Source organism: Physeter macrocephalus, chromosome 14, assembly GCF_002837175.3.
Source record: "Physeter macrocephalus isolate SW-GA chromosome 14, ASM283717v5, whole genome shotgun sequence".
In the NCBI taxonomy this organism is placed as follows: Eukaryota; Metazoa; Chordata; class Mammalia; order Artiodactyla; family Physeteridae; genus Physeter; species Physeter macrocephalus.
The window spans coordinates 126,822,571-126,840,795 of record NC_041227.1 but is presented as its reverse complement, the minus strand read 5'-3'; the positions used below and the strand labels follow the sequence as shown (position 1 = coordinate 126,840,795).

The following is an 18,225-nucleotide window of genomic DNA, read 5'->3' as shown; positions in this document are numbered from 1 at the left end:
CTGAATACAATCTTCGTCTCATTAGGTTTTTTTTTTAACTTTTTGGTTTGTTTGTTTATTTTTCTTGGCCACATTGCACAGCATGTGGGATCTTAGTTCCCTGACCAAGGATCAAACCCATGCCCCTTGCATTAGAAGTGCAGAGTCTTAACCGCTGGACCACCAGGGAAGTCCCTCATTAGGTTTTTATGAATTAATTAATTAAATTTATTTTTGGCTGCGTTGGGTCTTCGTTGCAGCACATGGGCTTTCTCTAGTTGCGGCGAGCGGGGGCTACTCTTCGTGGCGGTGTGCAGGCTTATTGCGGCAGCTTCTCTTGTTGCGGAGCACGAGCTCTAGGCGCACGGGCTTCGGTAGTTGTGGCGCACGGGCTTCAGTAGTTGTGGCTTGCAGACTCAGTAGTTGTGGCGCACGGGCTTAGTTGCTCTGTGGCATGTGGGATCTTCCCGGACCAGGGCTTGAACCCATGTCCCCTGCATTGGCAGGTGGATTCTTAACCACTGAGCCACCAGGGAAGTCCCTAGGTTTTTAAATAAATGCTTAATACTAAATTGTGCTCTAACGAATCTTTTTAAGGAAAGGTCTTTTTTCCTTTTTAAGGAAAAACAATCCTCAGGATTTTAATGATTCTTCAATACTTTAAGAAGCAAAGGACCCATCCACAAGATGCTTCAACATTTTGATTATGTAGGTGATGATTTGAGGGTTAGTCCTGGAGGTAGTAAGAAATATATGTGTTTTATAATGAGACTTTGGTGTGTGTATTGGTTAACTAATGAAAAGAGTGCCTCAAAGTGGAACATAATTAGAACAGAGTATATAAACAGGTTAGGAATTTAATCTATTATTTGGAATGTGGAGTGTTATTTCCCTGTAAGCAGTGACATGTGACTATGTATGAGATCATTTTAGGATTTCCTACACCCTTAGGGCCTTTGTGAAACAGCTTAAAGTCCGAGAATTTTCACGTAATATTTGTTTTCTTTGCACTTGATACTATAAGACGGATTATGTGGCTAATTTTGCAACAAGTTACAGAATTTGGAATACTAAGAATTTTCCCATTTTCTGGGCATACCCTTTTAAGTTATTTGATGTTTGTAATTTTAAAGATCTTTTTTTTAAAAAAAATATTTATTTAAGGTCTTAGTTGCAGCACACAGGATCTTCATTGCGGCATGCAGGCTCTTGTTTTTAGTTGCGGCATGCAGACTCCTTAGTTGCGACATGCATGTGGGATCTAGTTCCCTGACCAGGGATTGAACCCTGGCCCTCTGCATTGGGAGCGCAGAGTGTTACCCACTGGACCACCAGGGAAGTCCCGATGTTTGTAATTTTAGTAACTATTTTTGCAAAAGAGGCTAAATTCATCTTAGGAGAACAGGACAGATTTGTTAGATGGTTTTTTGTGTGTGTGTGTTTTTTTAACTTGTTTATTAGAGAGATAGCTTGGAATTGAAGAAAGAAGACATTTAAATCACATAATCTCATTTAGCTCTTAGTCTGAGAGGAGGAGGAAATAATGGGGAAATACGAATCATACTCTCCCTCTCTGCAGTTCAGAGTGACTAGAGGGGCATATCAGACCTTAGTACAGTGTATGTGCTATTTTGTTTATCTTAACTGTGGATAAAGAGAAGGCAAGAATATGACAAAACCATTTTCCATATTTGAGACATCTAGGTTGGTTCATTTGATTTATTTAATGGCAAATGAATTTTTAGAGAAAATAAACTCATTGGGTTGTTTTTCTCTTGGTGGCATTGATCTGCCTTTTTTTTTTTTTTTTTTTTGTGAGGATGCAGCTAAGAAAAGAATGGACAGATGCATACTAAATTTGGCTCTAGGAGTGATGGATGCAGAATGTGTGTGTGAGTGATGTACTTACGGGGCACCCTGCAATACTGGGGTTGAGAAGTGAAACTTGTTAGAAATACTTGTTGGGCCGTTCAGGAATTAAGTCACTTACCCAAGTTCAGAAGCACATGACCAGTATTTTCCTTTAATAATAAGGAATAGAAAACATTAGGAGTCTGTATTAAATCTGGTTGAACATAAGTAACTGCTATACATGTAGGTCAAAAATAGTCAAATATCTGCCATGTCATTATGGGTCAACCTAATATGTGTGTATTGGATCACAGTGAAAGACACTGTTCTAAGAGGTTGGTTCAAACCTGATTGCAGACTCTAGGTAGAGTAAATTCCAATAAGGATGCCATGTAGATTGCCCATTTCCTCTGGCATTTTGGAATAAATAGGGGCAGGTTGAAATTATGGGGGACTCAGAACACTTTGCCTAGCAGTGGAAAGCTGGTAACATTCAAGACAAACACATGCTTGAGAATGAAGAGATGATATGTTAGTGCATTTTTTTGTGTTTGGTTAAAATTTATTATCCTTAGTAGGCACAAATAGTGAAGAACAACTAGCAGATTGTTCTATTTTAAGTTATACATTGCATTCTTGAATAAAACTGTCCACACAGCAACAAATGTAAAAACCAACAGGATTCCTGTCTATATTAAAGCAAAAATGATTAGGGCCTGCATCATTTTCCGACATTTTTTTTTTTTTTTTTTTTTTTTTTTGCGGTACGCGGGCTTCTCACTGCCGTGGCCTCTCCCGTTGCGGAGCACAGGCTCCGGACGCGCAGGCTCAGCGGCCGTGGCTCACGGGCCCAGCCGCTCCGTGGCACGTGGGATCTTCCCTGACCGGGGCACGAACCCGCGTCCCCTGCATCGGAAGGCGGACTCTCAACCACTGCGTCACCAGGGAAGTCCCAGATTCTTTTTTTTTTTTTTTTTTTTTCCTGTGGTATGCGGGCCTCTCACTGTTGTGGTCTCTCCCGTTGCGGAGCACAGGCTCCGGACGCGCAGGCTCAGTGGCCATGGCTCACGGGCCCAGCCGCTCCGCGGCACATGGGATCTTCCCGGACCGGGGCACGAACCCGCGTTCCCTGCCTCGGCAGGCGGACTCTCAACCACTGTGCCACCAGGGAAGCCCATGGCAGGCAGATTCTTAACCACTGCGCCACCAGGGAAGCCCTCTGACATCTTTTAAATGAAGATTTTTTTGCCACCTGCTTCAGAACAATAGATGATGTTCTAAGGAAATTCTGAGAATATTGGGTTTACAAAAACCTATTGGGGGACTTCCCCGGTGGCGTAGTGGTTAAGAATCCGCCTGCCAATGCAGGGGACACGGGTTCAATCCCTGCCTGGTCTGGGTAGATCCCACATGCTGAGGAGCTACTGAGCCCACACACCACAACTGCTGAAGCCCACACGCTCTAGGGCCTGTGTGCCGCAGCTACTGAGCCCTCATGCTGCAACTACTGAAGCCCACGCCCTTAGAGCCCATGCTCCACAACAAGAGAAGCCACTGCAATGGGAAGCCCACACACCGCTAGGAAGAGTAATCCCCGCTGGCTGCAACTAGAGAAAGCCATGTGCAGCAACGAAGACCCAACACAGCCAAAAAAAACCCCAATAAACCTATTGGACTTCTCTGGTGGTCCAGTGGTTAAGACTCTGTGCTTCCACTGCAGGGTCCACAGGTTCGATCCCTGGTTGGGGAAGTTGGCCCCACCCCCCCCAAAAAAAAACCTATTGGGAAAGGCGATTACTACTAGGCTTTCTGAATTGAATTACAAACGGAAGAATAGTACTTTGGATATAGTAGGGAGGTGGCAGCGTGGGACTAAGGGAAGTTAAAGAGCACTTAACTGCTTAAAGACAAAGTTAAGGAAGTGGAAGCAACTGCTCATTCTCTTCCTGTTAACTATATTTAAAAAGCAGGTGAAAATGGACATGCATATGGGGCAGTGGTTTTAAAATTTCATGGAACCCTGAGGTTGTGCAAAAAGAGGAGGACCGAGTGGAGAGTGGCAAAGGACAGGAGGAAGCAGAGAGGGCCAGGATTCAATCACAGCTGCTCTGTTAATCTATTTTATATATTTGGATTCTGCTTTATGAAAGTTTAAAAAACACTGCTGTGGACTTCCCTGGTGGTGCAGTGGTTAAGAATCTGCCTGCCAATGCAGGGGACACGGGTTTGATCCCTGGTCTGGGAAGATCCCACATGCTGTGGAGCAACTAAGCCTGTGCACCACAACTACTGAGCCTGCATGCCACAACTGCTGAAGCCTGCGTGCCTAGAGCCCGTGCTTCACAACAAGAGAAGCCACTGCAATGAGAAGCCCGCGCACTGCATCGAAGAGTAGCCCCCGCTCTCTGCAAAGCCCATGAGCAGCAGCGAAGACCCAACACAGGCAAAAATAAATAAATAAAACCACTGCTGTAGGTCATGAAATAGCTGTTAGACCATTCCTTGTTATAAGATTTCATCTGTCTTCTGTTTCTTTATATTTTTAGGTTAACCTGGGAATTTGAAGCAAATTGCTTATTGATACAGACCCTAGTGTGTATTTTAAAAATCATAATGATGGGCCTTCATGATTTTATAAGCAGATATTCACATTGCCCCATCCTTTTGCATCTTTTGATCCTGATCTGTGTTGATCTTTGGGGAAAAATATAATTTTATTAATATCCCATTTTCAACTTAGTTGGTCATCTGGAGCAAAGGTTATATCAGAGCTACATATCATATCTTTTACCCCAAATCTCCATCTTGCAGCAGAAAGTGGAGTACAGTGATTTGGTCAAAACTATTAAGTACATGAACAAGTAAATAGAGCTAGTTATTCTGGAAATTTCTGGCAGTATTTACTTTAAAATACAAAGAATGTTCCAAACAGGCCTGCCTAAGATGGCCTTAATCAGATGTCTGTTTTATGTAAATTTACTGTTCTTCATAAATCAGATTAAATTAAAAAGCGTTCTGGAACTGATTCCTTACCTTTGAAGCAAAGGTTCTCAGCCCAAGCTATATGTGAGAATTGGCTGTTTAACTTATTATAGACATCCATGACTGGACCCTATATGCAGAAATTCCAATTCAGTAGATCTCTGGAGCCTTGCATTCATTTGTACTTCTTAAAAGCTCATAGGTTAAAAAAAAAAAAAAGCTCATAGATTATTCTGATGTGCAGCCAGGTGGGGTACCTCTAATAGAAAGCTTTCATTTAAAGAGTAAAACATTCTTGCAATATCTCGTTCCCAAGCTAGCAGAATAGGTGCTGTTAACCCCATTTTACAGATGAAGAAACTGGGCTCAAGGATATAAATGACCTAGAAGTGTCTTAAATTGGGAGAGAGCAGAACCAGAACCTAGTTTGGTTCTAGTTTGGCCTAGTTTAGGCCAAAATGGACCCTAAGAGTCAAGTCTAAACCCCTCATTTAACTTAACAAAAAACAATTGCAGATTGTTAAAAAAAAAAAAAAAAGTATGTGGCTACTTTCCAAGTAAGTCTGATAATAAAAATGTCTGTCACTTTGGTGACTTAGGACAGGTACTTTATATCCGTTACCTCATCCAGACCTCACAACTCTATGGAGTCTAGATACTAGTCTATCCTTATTTTACAAATGAAACTAGTGCTCAGAAAAAGGTAGGAGTCAAGATTCAAACCTGGATTTCTCCTTTGAGACCCTGAGCTAGCAACCACCATATTCCACTACCTCCTAATTATATGACTTTTCAGGAGGAGATGCATGCTCACTAGCTAGGTTGGCCTGAAGAGTTTTTTGTTTTTGTTTTAAGGTTTTGGAAATTTAAGCTCAGCCTTTAGGAAAGGGAAGATTTTAATCCAAACAAGTAGTGTGCTTCATGCTTTTGTGATAAGCACATAAAGACATGATCCAGGCCTTCTAGAAGAGAAGAGCTTGTCTCTGGCCTTTCCTGAAAGCCCAGGAGAGTGGCTGACCAACACAAACTGCCTGGAAGGAGGAGGCCACACAAAAAGGAGTGTAGTTCACTTGTTACGGAAATACTGAAAAAGAGATCTGCCTTGAGGAAACAGCATGACAGGGAAGGCCTTCCGTCTTGTTTGCCCAAGACTTTGCTATTAAGGTCTTTGAAACAGTCATTCCTGAGCCCTCCAAGTGTGTCTGCATTTGTTGCAGGGATAGATTTCCCCAGACAGGTGGAAGTCATGACTTAATGGTTATAAACAGCTGCGGAGGCCTGGGCTACTCCCATGGTCTTAGTAGCAAGGGATGTGGCCATTCCCCGAGGCCGGGCATTAACCAGCCTTAAGAACAGGCCCTCAAATCGGAACGACTGTAATTTTGGTCTAGTGCATGCACCACACGTTGCAGCTAAATAGTAACATTAAAATGTAAAGGATTTCCAGTCCTTTTAGAAGGGATCATCTTTGTGTGCTTTCTGTTGCTGATTCATAGTGCTACTGCTTTGGGACCGTCAGGTTTCCAAACAGGACACATAATAGGTATTCAGTAAACGTCAATTTGTAGCAGTAATTTTCATCCCTTGAGGAGCATGCCCTTGCTACCCTCCATGAGTAAGGCAAATAAATGAATGGTAAAGATAAACGTGCCCTCGGCTTGCGGATTCCAACTCGCCCAGAGCGAGCTTTTCCTTCTATCAAGGTAACTTTTTTAAGTGACAGCGAGCACAACTTGTACCGAGCGCGGGGCAGGTTTGTCCTTTGTCCAATCATCTCCGAGATTTGAGGGTGGGGGAGGGGAAACTTCCCTAGACCTTCCCTGACCAGGAAGAGGGTGGGTTTAGGCTGAGCAGGGGCCGCCTCAGCCCGTCGTGAAGCCGCAGGATGCTTGGCACTCCAGGAAGCCAATAGGAGTGAAGAGGCCTGTTTGAATTGGCCAATGCCGCCGGGGAGGGGGCGGGGTTTCTGAGCCCTATAAAGGCTGCGGTCAGGCTGGCAAACAGCGGCGGAGGCTCTTGCAGCGGTCGCCGCCTCTGGTCTGCGGGTGTACTCTACGCTCCTGAGACCTGACCCTTTCAGCGCTCCGCTCCCGCGCCAGCCTACCTCGCTCCTCGGCGCCATGACCACCACCACCACCTTCAAGGGCGTCGACCCCAACAGCAGGAATAGCTCCCGGTGAGGCTCGGGGGCTCGAGGGCGGGAGGGCCGCTGCCCAGGGGGCCAGGCGGGTCTGGTGGCAGGTCGTTGGCGGTAACGTGCCCGGGGCGCTGCTCTCGCGCTCGGCCGGGCGGTGGGGCTCGGCCACCGGCTCCGCCTTTGTGCCGCCGGCGAACCTGACGCGCCGGCCCCGCCCGATTCCTGCTCCTCTTCCATTCATTCCTTCCCCGGAGCTAGGGGCTGGGGAGGGGCTGTGGCCGCTCGCGCTCGCAGCGCGGCGTGTTTTCGTTAGTCGGGATGTGCCGAGAGGGTTCGCTTTCTCCCTTTTGCGGCGTGGCTGGCTCGGCCGGCTCGGCCCCAGGGCGGTGGTCTTGGGCCCCGGGTGCCCGGGCAGCCCGCGGGGCACCTTGATCCGGCCCTATTGTCCCACCCACGCCCACGCGCTCGTGCCTGTGGCCCGGGGCAGGTGGTGGCCCCGCGCCCGGCGTGGCGGTCAGATCCTGCAGCCGCAGCGATCGGTCCGGCGGGCTCCTACCCACTCGGGTCCGCCCGGCAGGTGGCATTTGTGTTCGGGCGGGGCTGGTCGTCGCGACCCTCACCCCCGTTCAGGACCCAGCCGTCAGCCCTCCGCGAAGTGCCTCCCCTCTGCTAACAAAGGAAAGACCCCTGCTCCTTCCCCTCCCGCGCCCACCTCCGAACGGGAGGGGGAGCGAGTCGTTCCGACTGGGTTTTCTGCGCTCAGACCTTCGGACCTCGGTGTTTGCAACCCACCTCTTTCGCTTCCCCCTTTGACGTATGCAAAATGAGTTCACCTCTGGCCGCGATTGCCAAGCCGGAGGAGGTTTCTTGTTCTTGGGCGGGGCCGGAGACATCCATTGTCTCTTCCGTACGATCTCCACCTGCGTAGCCGGGGCCTTTCTGGCCACTCATGCCACTGCATTTGGGGAAGGGGGCCCTGGGCACGGTGTTTGGACTGGGAGGCTCCCTTTTCCAAGCCCTTGCCTAACTTGGTGGAAGGGTTTGGATGCGGTGGTAGATGTCTACATTGTCTCGGCTAAGTGCATGCACGCTGTTCTTTAAGGTGGGATACAGGCATCTCAGGGATCCTGCTCAAGGAGTGGAGGAAGCTTAGATTCCACTTTTTCTGAGCATCTCTTCTTCATTGATCATGACCAGAAGTCATGTGTGGCCAGCCTTGGGGTCCTGGGCAAGTGGCACAAAGGGAGCCATTTTGTGGGGCTAAGAAGACAGCCGTGAAATAGCAGTGTCTCACAAGGGTTGGAGTCCTTGGGGACAAAAAGCAGGCCTCAGCAGTGAGTCTTAGGAGGGTGTTGGAAATGACATTCCTTTTCAACTCATTCCTTTCCCTTTCAAAATGTAGAAAAGAATGGGAAAGATTTAAAAAACTAAATTAGCGTGTTACTGGGAGGAAGGGGAACTGGAGTGGGATAGACCTGCGAAAGCACCGGTCACTCCCTCTTCTGTTGTCAGCCTTCCAGTGAGATCATTTTTTTTCAGAGGACACTGGAACAAATTGAACCTCTGTTTTTCATTTTGTGCCATGAGGCCAACTTTATGCTGGTCATACTGTAGTGATTGGAATGTGAAAATTTACACATTATATTAAAAAATCTGAGGTTTTATCCTTTGGGGTTGAGTGCTTCATAAAGAATTTGAGCAACCAGGTCAAAGGAATCCTCACACTAGCTTTTTGATTTGTATCTTTGAAATGTGAGACATAAATGACTTTTGGGTCTGCAAAATAAATGTTTTAATTCGCCTGTTGTCATCAATTTCCCTCCAATATTGTAATCTCAAGACTGTAGCATTGTCCTTTTATTTACTTCCTACCTTTCCTTCTTGTAGAATCTCACCTAATTCTCTTAAACTTCTTTCCTCCAGTAACATTTTCCTGGCTCCATAAACACATTATCAATTTAGTTCGATAGGGAGGGAGTGACCTGCAAAGATCATAGAGGAACTCTGGGACTTAAAGAGAGAAGAAAGAAAAAGTAATTTTTTGAAAATTGCTATCCGCAGTACATGGACACATTTTTGTTGAGCCTCGGATGTGTAATCCTGATCTAGTCATATGCATAGTTCAGAAAAAACAGCAGGATCTTAAAAAATAAAATTGAAATAATTTCTGTCTTCTGATCCAAATCCTTTGTTTGGGGATGTCTCTCTGTTACAAATGGGCTCTCCAACACTGACGTCATCGGAGTAGGTAATACCTGCTATTGCAAGAGGAACACAGACATTTAAAAAGTTGGTCCGGTCAGAGCTTTGACTTTTTTTTCAAGCTGGTGATTGGGTTCTAGTGTCTTTTTTTTTTTTAAGACCCCCCCAAAATTTCCTGGCCCATTAGGGTTCTGAAGATTTTCATCTTGCTGAAATCATTCATGAGAATTTAATTATGATAGTAAGGAAAATCATTCTAATCTCCAGGGAAGGAAGGGGATGACAGTGAAACAAGTTAATTTTGGTTTTTATTTGGGGAACTTAGTTCCCCAAACTGCCTCGTCCTGTGGAAGCGTGGAGCCCTAACCACTGGACCACCAGGTTAATTTTGATTATAGTATTTCAAGTGTTTGTTGATTTGAGGTACAAATGATAAAAACCTAGTCACTTCCAACTTTAATATAAGAGGATGACTATTAAGAATTTATAACATACCTTTAATTATGATTTAAACAATTAGCAAACCTAAAATTATCCTTATAAGAGGTATGCCTGAACACATTTATCTTAATTCATATAATGAATTTAATCTAAGTGGATATTTAATATTTGAGACTTAGAAACAGTGGGGTTTTTAATGTTTTACATGTTATAAAAGGGGGTCTTCCCCGCCCCCACGGGGAAAATAATGAAATTTTAATTTAGTATAAATTGAGTACTGAATTTTACTATGGACACAGACACGAATATTAGATTTAGGGGAGGATGCTAGAGGACGTATATAAGAAATAGCTTCAGTCTAAGGCTAGAAAACAAGAAAAGCAATCAAAGCACCAACCACATAGGTATGTAGTTTAAAGAGAAAAATGGCATTAGAGTGGTTCCCCTATTTCAGCATTTTGAGCACGTCTTACGTGCCTGTCAGGGAGAGAGGATTTGGGGTTTGGCCCCATCTCTGTCACTCACCTAATGCTGGGCAATTTATTTAGAACTTCTCAGGGCCTGACTTCGTTCTCTTAAAAAATGAGGCTATTTGCTGAACTAGATAGAGGAGAGCCAAGCCCAGCTAGCTGGCACCTGATTTTTACATTGATAAATGGTTGAAAAAGGCAAGAAGAAGAATCTTTCATGACTTGTGAAAAGGACATGAAAATCAAATTTCAGTGTCCAGAAATAAAGTTTTATTGGAACATAGCTGCACTCATTCGTTTTTGTGTTGTCTGTGGCTGCCTTTGTGCTACGTGATGGAGCTAAATAGTTGCGAAAGACCAAATGAACCACAAGCCAAAAATATTTACTATTTGGCCCTTTACAGAAAGAGCTGGTGACCAGAAGGAGGGTGTCTAACATGCTTTCCTCTCAGTGTCCTACTTGTCATTCTTCAAGGTCATGGAGGGCTTCATGGAGGAGGTGGAGGTTTAAGAAATGGGCTGGATTTTGAAATAGTCACCAAGGAAAGGGTGGAGAGTGCTCTGGGCAGGAGGAAATATGGGAGTAAATACTCCAAGGTGGAGATAAGCCAGAACAGTTCACGGAACAGTGAAGAAAGTGGCCTGACTGGGTTGGAGAAGATGGTAAGAACTAGATATGGTTGAGAGGCAAAGTTTATCCCAATTTCCTTGTGTTCTGCTTAGGTGTGACCAAGCCTATGTCTGCAAGTATTCTTGTACATATGTCTAATTATCTACGTAGGATAACTTCTAGAAGTAGAAACGCTGGTTCATATGAGATGCAAACTTAAACATTTGATACGTTTTATCAGAATGTTCTTTAGAAAGTTTGTGCAAATTTATATTCTCACACTTTAATTCATGCTGGAAATTGGCATTTTTTCCATCTTTACCAGCCTAATAAGCAAAAAATATATCCTTTTGTCTTAAATTTCATTTATTTGCTTGTGAATTTTCAATGTTTAGACATGATCCATATTTTTTAATTGTCTGTTTACCTTTTGTCCATTTTTCTCTCGATTTTTAAAATTATTTTTAAAAGCATTTATATTACCCTTTGTCAAATGTGTATTTTTGCCAAGTTTAATCTGTCCATTTTTCATGGTTTCTGGCTTTCATCTTGTGCTTAGAAGGAACGCCCTTTTCTTCAAGACTAGGATCGTATTCGTACATGTTTTCTTCCAATATTTTTGTCTTAGGCTTTAAATTGAAATATTTGACCTAGCTGGAATTTATTTTGGTAAATGAAGTGAGTTAAGAATATATAATTTGTTTCTTTAAATCAAAATGACTAGCCAGTTAACCCAACGCAGTTCTCCCTACCGAACTAAATAAAATACTGCAGTGGTGGTCTTTTTTTTCCCCCCTGCACCGTGTGGCTTGCAGGATCTTAGTTCCCCCATCAGGGATCGAACCCATGCCCCCTGCAGTGGAAGTGCGGTTCCCCAGTGGTGGTCTTTCTGAGAGAGAACTCTGTCTTGACAGAGTCCTGAGGAGAAACTGACAAAACCCCCATTGTAGTAGAGGTTGATAACAGAAATCTCAGTAATTGATAAACCATATTTAATAATCAGTAGATTTGAACAACTCAGTTAACAGGCTTTATCTGGTAGACACATAGAATATTGGCAGATACACATTCTTTTCAAGCACATACAGAAGATTTACAAAATTGACCACATATCAAGCCATAAAGCACATCTTATCAAATTTCAGAGGAACATGTCACACAGACTTTGTTGTCTGTGTTGTAATGAAAAGCTGGAAATCAGTGAACTAGAAAGACCTTATGTTTGAAAACTTGCAGAGCTGAGTTTACAAATGACAGTCGTATTTATACGGAAACGTGAATGAAATGGACACCTTCCTAGAAAAATGTTTCTTACTCAAAATGATTTAACAGAAAAACAGACCCCTCTGATCACCAATAAAGGAAGTGAAGCTGTAGTTAGACAATCTTTCCATGAAACCATCTCCATTTTCTATGTTTTGAGTGGGGACAGGACAAATTCAATTGAGTTTTTCCACAGAGGGGACAAACTGGTCAACCTGTGTCAAGAAGATTTGGAAATGTGAATGTGCTGTATTTCCTTGTCAAACAAAAAAGCCGTAGATGGTATCTAAAGGTGCGTGGATATGCAGCATGCCACGGAGTCCTAAACTTAATTTCTCACTGACTTTCTCCTTGTGGCTGATCACTCACGATGATTAGTGAGAACAGTGAGGTACAAGTGTATAAACAGGGCTTGTGAGTCATGCTGAGATGGGAGAGACTATTAGAAGCCCAGCTTTCCTTGGGCTTCTAAATTGGTCAACTTTTATATGTATATTCTTCCATTTTAAAAATGTCGTTGAAAATAAAAATGGAACTTTTTTTTTTTTTTGGCTACGCTATGGGGCATATGGGATCTTAGATCCCTGACCAGGGATTGAACCCGAGTCCCCTGCATTGGAAGGTGGGTTCTTTACCACTGGACCACCGGGGAAGTCCCCCGAACAGTTGTTTTTTTTTTTTAATAAATAACAAGATGTGCTTCTAAACTTCTCTGCAAATGTGTCCAGCTGAGCCTAGTAGACGACATCCATTAGGTTTCTGCCTTTTCCTGAAATGGGATGCCGACCAGCCTGCTATGGGTGCTTTCAGGCCGTTTCAGCTGCCCTGTGTGATGCACAACCTCGCCACAGATACTACAGAGCGGGATTTCATACCTTAACATCCAACACTGAATTTATACCACGATGAAATCAATTCCTAATTTTCCCATTAGCAGCTCTCTTTTGTGTGGGGGGGGCGGGGTAGGTGGAATGAGTGGTCGAGAGAAATGAAAGGTGTTTGAAAACAAGTGCGCCAAGAAATGTTTTGATCTGAGCTGAAATCGTTGTTTTGCCATCATTCCTAGGGTTTTGCGGCCTCCAGGTGGTGGATCCAATTTTTCATTAGGTTTTGACGAACCAACAGAACAACCTGCGAGGCGGAACAAAATGGCCTCTAGCATCTTTGGGACACCTGAGGAAAATCCCCCTTCCTGGGCCAAGTCGGCAGGTACTGCTAGTATCCGTGATCCCTGGTCGAAGGCGCGGACCCAGCAGAACCACCACAGCTGGTTTTGTGCTGATGAGTAAAATCTAGCTTAATCATGAGAGACAACAATTAAAGCTTGTCAGGGGAGGAGAGACGGGGACTAAGAAATGGGAAATGCTGGCAGTCTGTGTAACGGATCAGAATAAGGACAACCGTCAGACTGGGTTATTTAGACCCTCTGTAGAATTTTTTTTTTTTTTTTTTTTTTTTGCGGTACGCGGGCCTCTCACCGCTGTGGCCTCTCCCGTCACGGAGCACAGGCTCCGGACGCGCAGGCTCAGCGGCCACGGCTCACGGGCCCAGCCGCTCCGCGGCACGTGGGATCTTCCCGGACCGGGGCGCGAACCCGCGGCCCCTGCCTCGGCGGGCGGACCCTCGAACACTGCGCCACCAGGGAAGCCCGCCTCTGTAGAATTTTTAAGCCATCACTCCCTAACACTGTTAGCTCATGTTGTAGTCTGGGACTAACTAATTAAATAGTGTTTTGCTTTAGGTCTTTCCATTGTATTCCTTAAGAAAAGTATATTTTGATTCAGGTGCCAAGTCTTGTGGTGGCCGGGAAGATTCTGAGTCATCCGGACCCCAGAGAAGGAACTCTTCCGAAGCAAACCCTGGAGACTTCTTAGATCTGAAGGTCAGTGTGACAATATGGGGGGAAAGAGAGGCTTTGAGGTTTATACAGTTTAGAAATTAATTCCACCTGCCCTGCACCACCCCCACCGTACTGAGACCTGCCGCTGGGGTTTTATGTAGAGGTAGTTAGGAAAGGGATTAAGCATACTGGTGATGGAAGACTGACAGTCAGTCAGAAAGGTGAGTTAATGGGATCTTGGTCTGTTCGTATGTCTCTGCTACCATCAGGATTAGTCTCTGTCCTTCAGTATTGATTTTTGAAACTGGATCACTCGTACTTCCTGTGCGTCTCACACATAGTAGCATATCTGAGCTCGAGGACTGTTTTAGTTGTTGGCAAATGTTGCCCAGTGGTTTTGAGCTGAACTCCAGCAGGCTGTATACCACGGTGTTACCATTCTCCGTCTGCGGGTGATCGCGGCCTGTGAGCCCCAGGTGTGTGTTTGGAAAGCCTGGTAGGATGTCCCCTGAGTAGGGACCTCAGAGCACATGGAGGCAGCAGCCATCTGGGTGTGGGGAGACCCGTAGAAGGCTTTGGAACTGATGGAGGCCCTTCAACAGCTAGATCAGGAGAAAGGAGGGGGGAGTGGAAGGATAGGTTTACCAATTTCCTGTTCTGCTAAAAGATCCTCTGAAATGCTAACTGATATTAGGTCATCAGCGTAAATGTTAAGGTTTTTTGGTGTTTGGGGCATGTTACTGGCACTGGGACAATTTGTCCAGCAGCATTTCTGTGTAGCATTGTCCCAGGTTGAATAAAGGTTGTTTATTGTAATGGCAGTGTGACCCTGAACTTGACTACATCAAAACAAAACTTCACATTTGGCTTCAAATAGACAGCAGCTTCTCTGAACTCTGACTGTTTTCTTTGTGTGCGGCAAAATTAAAATCTGAAGTAACTTGTTCATTTTTTTCTTTTCCAGGGAGAAGGTGATGTTCATGGTGAGTACTTCTGAGAAAGTCTCACAATTTCTGGTTCTGTAAATGTTAGAATAGACTGGAATTTGTATTCAAGTCATGTCTTGGGGAAGGAGACTGGGGAGTGGACCTGGCTCTGCCCCAACTGCCAGCACCCTCTGGGTGGAGAGGAAAGCAAAATGAAACTGGAAAGCTAGCAAGCGTGGCCACATTTGGTATCGGCCAGCAGTGAGAGCAATGCTAGAAACGTACTGGAAAGGAAAACCACTGGAGAATCCTTTAGGAACAGACGGACGTTAATCACGTTGGTATTTGTTACACTCAATGAGAGCTTTTTAGTGAAAGTCTCTAGCATTTCAAGTCAGCCCTCAGCATTTAATTTAGAAAATTTGATTTTATACTCAGGTGCTTACTCAGCACGACACTGGTAACCCTGTGATCTCGTGAATGATGACTTAGCGGCCGGTGAATTTTTCATTTAGCACCCATGTCACCAGTTACACGTGGAAATGAGCTGTAATCATTTATTGAATTATTTAAAACCTTTGAAGTACTTATTGGCGCTTCTTCAACAAGTGCCAGAGAATTGCCGGGGCGTGTGATGAGAGGTTTACGCATGTCGGCCAGTAGCAGTCAGGTTAAAATGGACTCAGTGACATGCAGCCGTCACGGGGCGCTCTGATCTAGGAGGATGAAGCCGCTTCCTCGAAGCCTTTTTCTGCCATTGCGTTTTGCGAGTCAATCTTCCAGGGAAACAGAAATGTTTAACAAGAACCCCATTCCTCTTCTGTCCTCTCATTGTTTCTTGTTGGGCGTGATGATGGGAGGAGAATCTTCGGAACCATTGTGGGCGTTACCTGGGTTTTCCCTCCACGGACAGATTAGGTTCTCACTGGACTGAAGGTGTATTAGTTATTGTTCCTGTCCAACTTGTTCCATATTTTTAAATATGGTTCTAGAGGTAAAGAAAATCTAGGCTTTTTGATTCTGCTGCTTTTCGTATTCTGAAATACTTCCAATGTCAGACCTTGTTTATTAGCAAGAATCAGCTAATCTTTCACTAATTTTGGCCAATGGATATAATTAGAAAATTGGGGAGCCCAGAGAAGTGGGAGCCCTGAAGTTAGGAAAAGATAAGTCATTGGCTAATAATTAATTCTCTCCCCCACCCCCAGCCCAGTTTATAGATCCTTGAGGTGAACAGCACATGCAGTTGTAGAGTGTCAGTCAGTCCTTCCTTTTTTTTTTTCAAATGATCATCAATTTTGCCACCTGATTATTCTGTGTTCCTGACTGCTTCTACTTTCAGCTCATTTGTCATAAAATGACAAGGGCATAATCATTCAGGACAGGTCTGGTGAGCAAAGGTCGACCCCAGTTCTGTTGGCAATTTCACTGCAAAGCCAAGCTGTTCCGCTCAGTTGAAATAAAACATGTTTTGTTTGGATATATTGCCATCATCTTTTGGGTAATTAATTAAACACAGGAATGGCTACAGGGAGGACTTTGGAAATCTTGAAGAAAAAGGGAGAGGGTCCAGGAAGTTGTTGTTTTTTTTTTTTTTAAGTTTATTCATTTATTTATTTTTGGCTGCGTTGGGTTTTCGTTGCTGGGTGCGGGCTCTCTCTAGTTGCGGCGAGCGGGGGCTACTCTTCGTTGCGGTGCACGGGCTTCTCATTGCGGTGGCTTCTCTTGTTGCAGAGCACGGGCTCTAGGTGCGCGGGCTTCAGTAGTTGTGGCACGCGGGCTTAGTTGCTCCATAGCATGTGGGATCTTCCCGGACCAGGGCTCGAACCTGTGTCCCCTGCACTGGCAGATGGATTCTTAACCACTGCACCACTGGGGAAGTCCCTAGCGTTTTTTCTTTTGCAGTCACTCTTGACTCTGAATCAATGGAAACTACCTGGTTAAGGATATTTGCTTGTTGGGAATTTCACAAATCAGTCAGGGAATCAATCAAGCAATATCTAGGATATTGGATAATAATATACTAATTCTTAAGACTTTGATGTGGAAAGTGCTGGGTTAACATGATGGGAGTGACTGGGTTAATATATTACAAATCATTAGCGGGGAGGTAGATTCTTTAATAAATGTCTGTACAACTGGATACTGTATGGTTAAAAAAAAATCAACCTCACCCGTTAATCATGAAAATGTAACATATAACAGGAATTTAAAAATATTTTTCACCCATCAGTTCGGCAAATATTAAGGTGAGATGGTTATCAAGTGGTGGAAATGGAAAGATGTAGGGAGAGCATACTCTGACACGGGCCGTGGGGTAGAACTTGTACAGCCACTGGGGAAGGTGGTGTGTAATCTGTTCAAATTGAAGATGACATCTCGTGTCCCCGCGGGCACACGTTCCAGAGTGTGCGCATTACAGTTTCGGAATGGTTGGATCGGTTTCAATTTTTTGCTATCGGTAGAGGCTTAATCATATGTACTCTGTACATAATATAAAGCAAGTAATTAAGCAAGGTGAATCATGACCATGTGTGTAAGTGGGGGTAAATGTCCAAAAGTTAAAAAAAAATATTGATATTATTTACATTAAATACAACAAAAACACTATTCTATGTAATTTGCTGGAAATAAAATACACAAAATATACATAAAACAAATGGACTAGAGGAATGCACACAACTAGTAGTAGGGCCTCTGTGTACAGGGAGAGGAGACCCACATGGAGGCGGGGTGGTGGTCAGGGACCGAGAGCCTTTCGTTGCGGCATGCGTGTGGGATCTAGCTCCCTGACCAGAGACCGTGACGGGCCCCCCGCGCTGGGGGCGCGGAGCCTTAACCACTGGACCACCAGGGAAGACAGACCTAGAGCTTATCCGTAATGTTCTCATTTAAAATATTTACGTCTTCATATATTTCTGTAATTTAGAAAAGAACGTACACAGAGAAAGATCTGGGGACAAATATGGCAAAACAGTGACAGTGGTTAATTCTGGATAGTGGCTGCCAGATGGTTGGTAATTGCTGGTTTCCTCCTTATAGCTCTAGGTATGGTTTGAACCATCCTCAAAAAAAGCCCCAAAAGCCAAAAAACGTAGACTCTTCATCTTCACTGGGAATAGTTATTAGCCTTAATTTCATTCTGTTTTCCTAGAAAACGTAGACACAGACTTGCAGGCCAGCCTGGGGCAGAGCGAGGAGAAGCCTGTGCCCGCTGCCCCTGTGCCCAGCCCAGTGGCACCGGCGCCCGTGCCATCCCGGAGAAACCCCCCTGGTGGCAAGTCCAGCCTCGTCCTGGGTTAGCTCCGTCTGCCCTGAACTCTGTCGTTTCGTTTCTTTGTTTTCTCCATGCTTGTGAACTGCACAACTTGAGCCTGACTGTACATGTTTTGGATTTGTTTCATTAAAAAAGAAGCACTTTATGTACTGCTGTCTTTTTTTTTTTTTTTTGGAAGAACAGGTTCTCTGTCTGTCCTGATTCCTCTGGGTCTATAGGCCTTGGCATGAGTGTTTTCTAGTAGTAG

General features: G+C 44.5%; 1 protein-coding gene across 1 annotated transcript; it reads left to right on the top strand.

Annotated features, from left to right (window-relative positions):
* Nucleotides 1–6,820: 6,820 nt before the first annotated feature.
* On the top strand, nt 6,821–18,123 carry JPT1 (Jupiter microtubule associated homolog 1). The gene is made up of 5 exons (XM_007099727.4): nt 6,821–6,988; nt 13,002–13,144; nt 13,720–13,817; nt 14,740–14,758; nt 17,856–18,123. The coding sequence occupies exons 1-5, from the start codon at nt 6,933–6,935 to the stop codon at nt 18,002–18,004; spliced, it is 465 nt and encodes a 154-aa protein (XP_007099789.1). The 5' UTR covers nt 6,821–6,932; the 3' UTR covers nt 18,005–18,123.
* Nucleotides 18,124–18,225: the final 102 nt, after the last annotated feature.

Coding starts and splice junctions, on each gene's coding strand:
- JPT1 (XM_007099727.4), top strand. CDS start 6,933: ATGACCACCACCACCACCTTCAAGGGCGTCGACCCCAACAGCAGGAAT. Junction 6,989..13,001: donor AACAGCAGGAATAGCTCCCG/GTGAGGCTCGGG, acceptor CATCATTCCTAG/GGTTTTGCGGCCTCCAGGTG. Junction 13,145..13,719: donor TTCCTGGGCCAAGTCGGCAG/GTACTGCTAGTA, acceptor ATTTTGATTCAG/GTGCCAAGTCTTGTGGTGGC.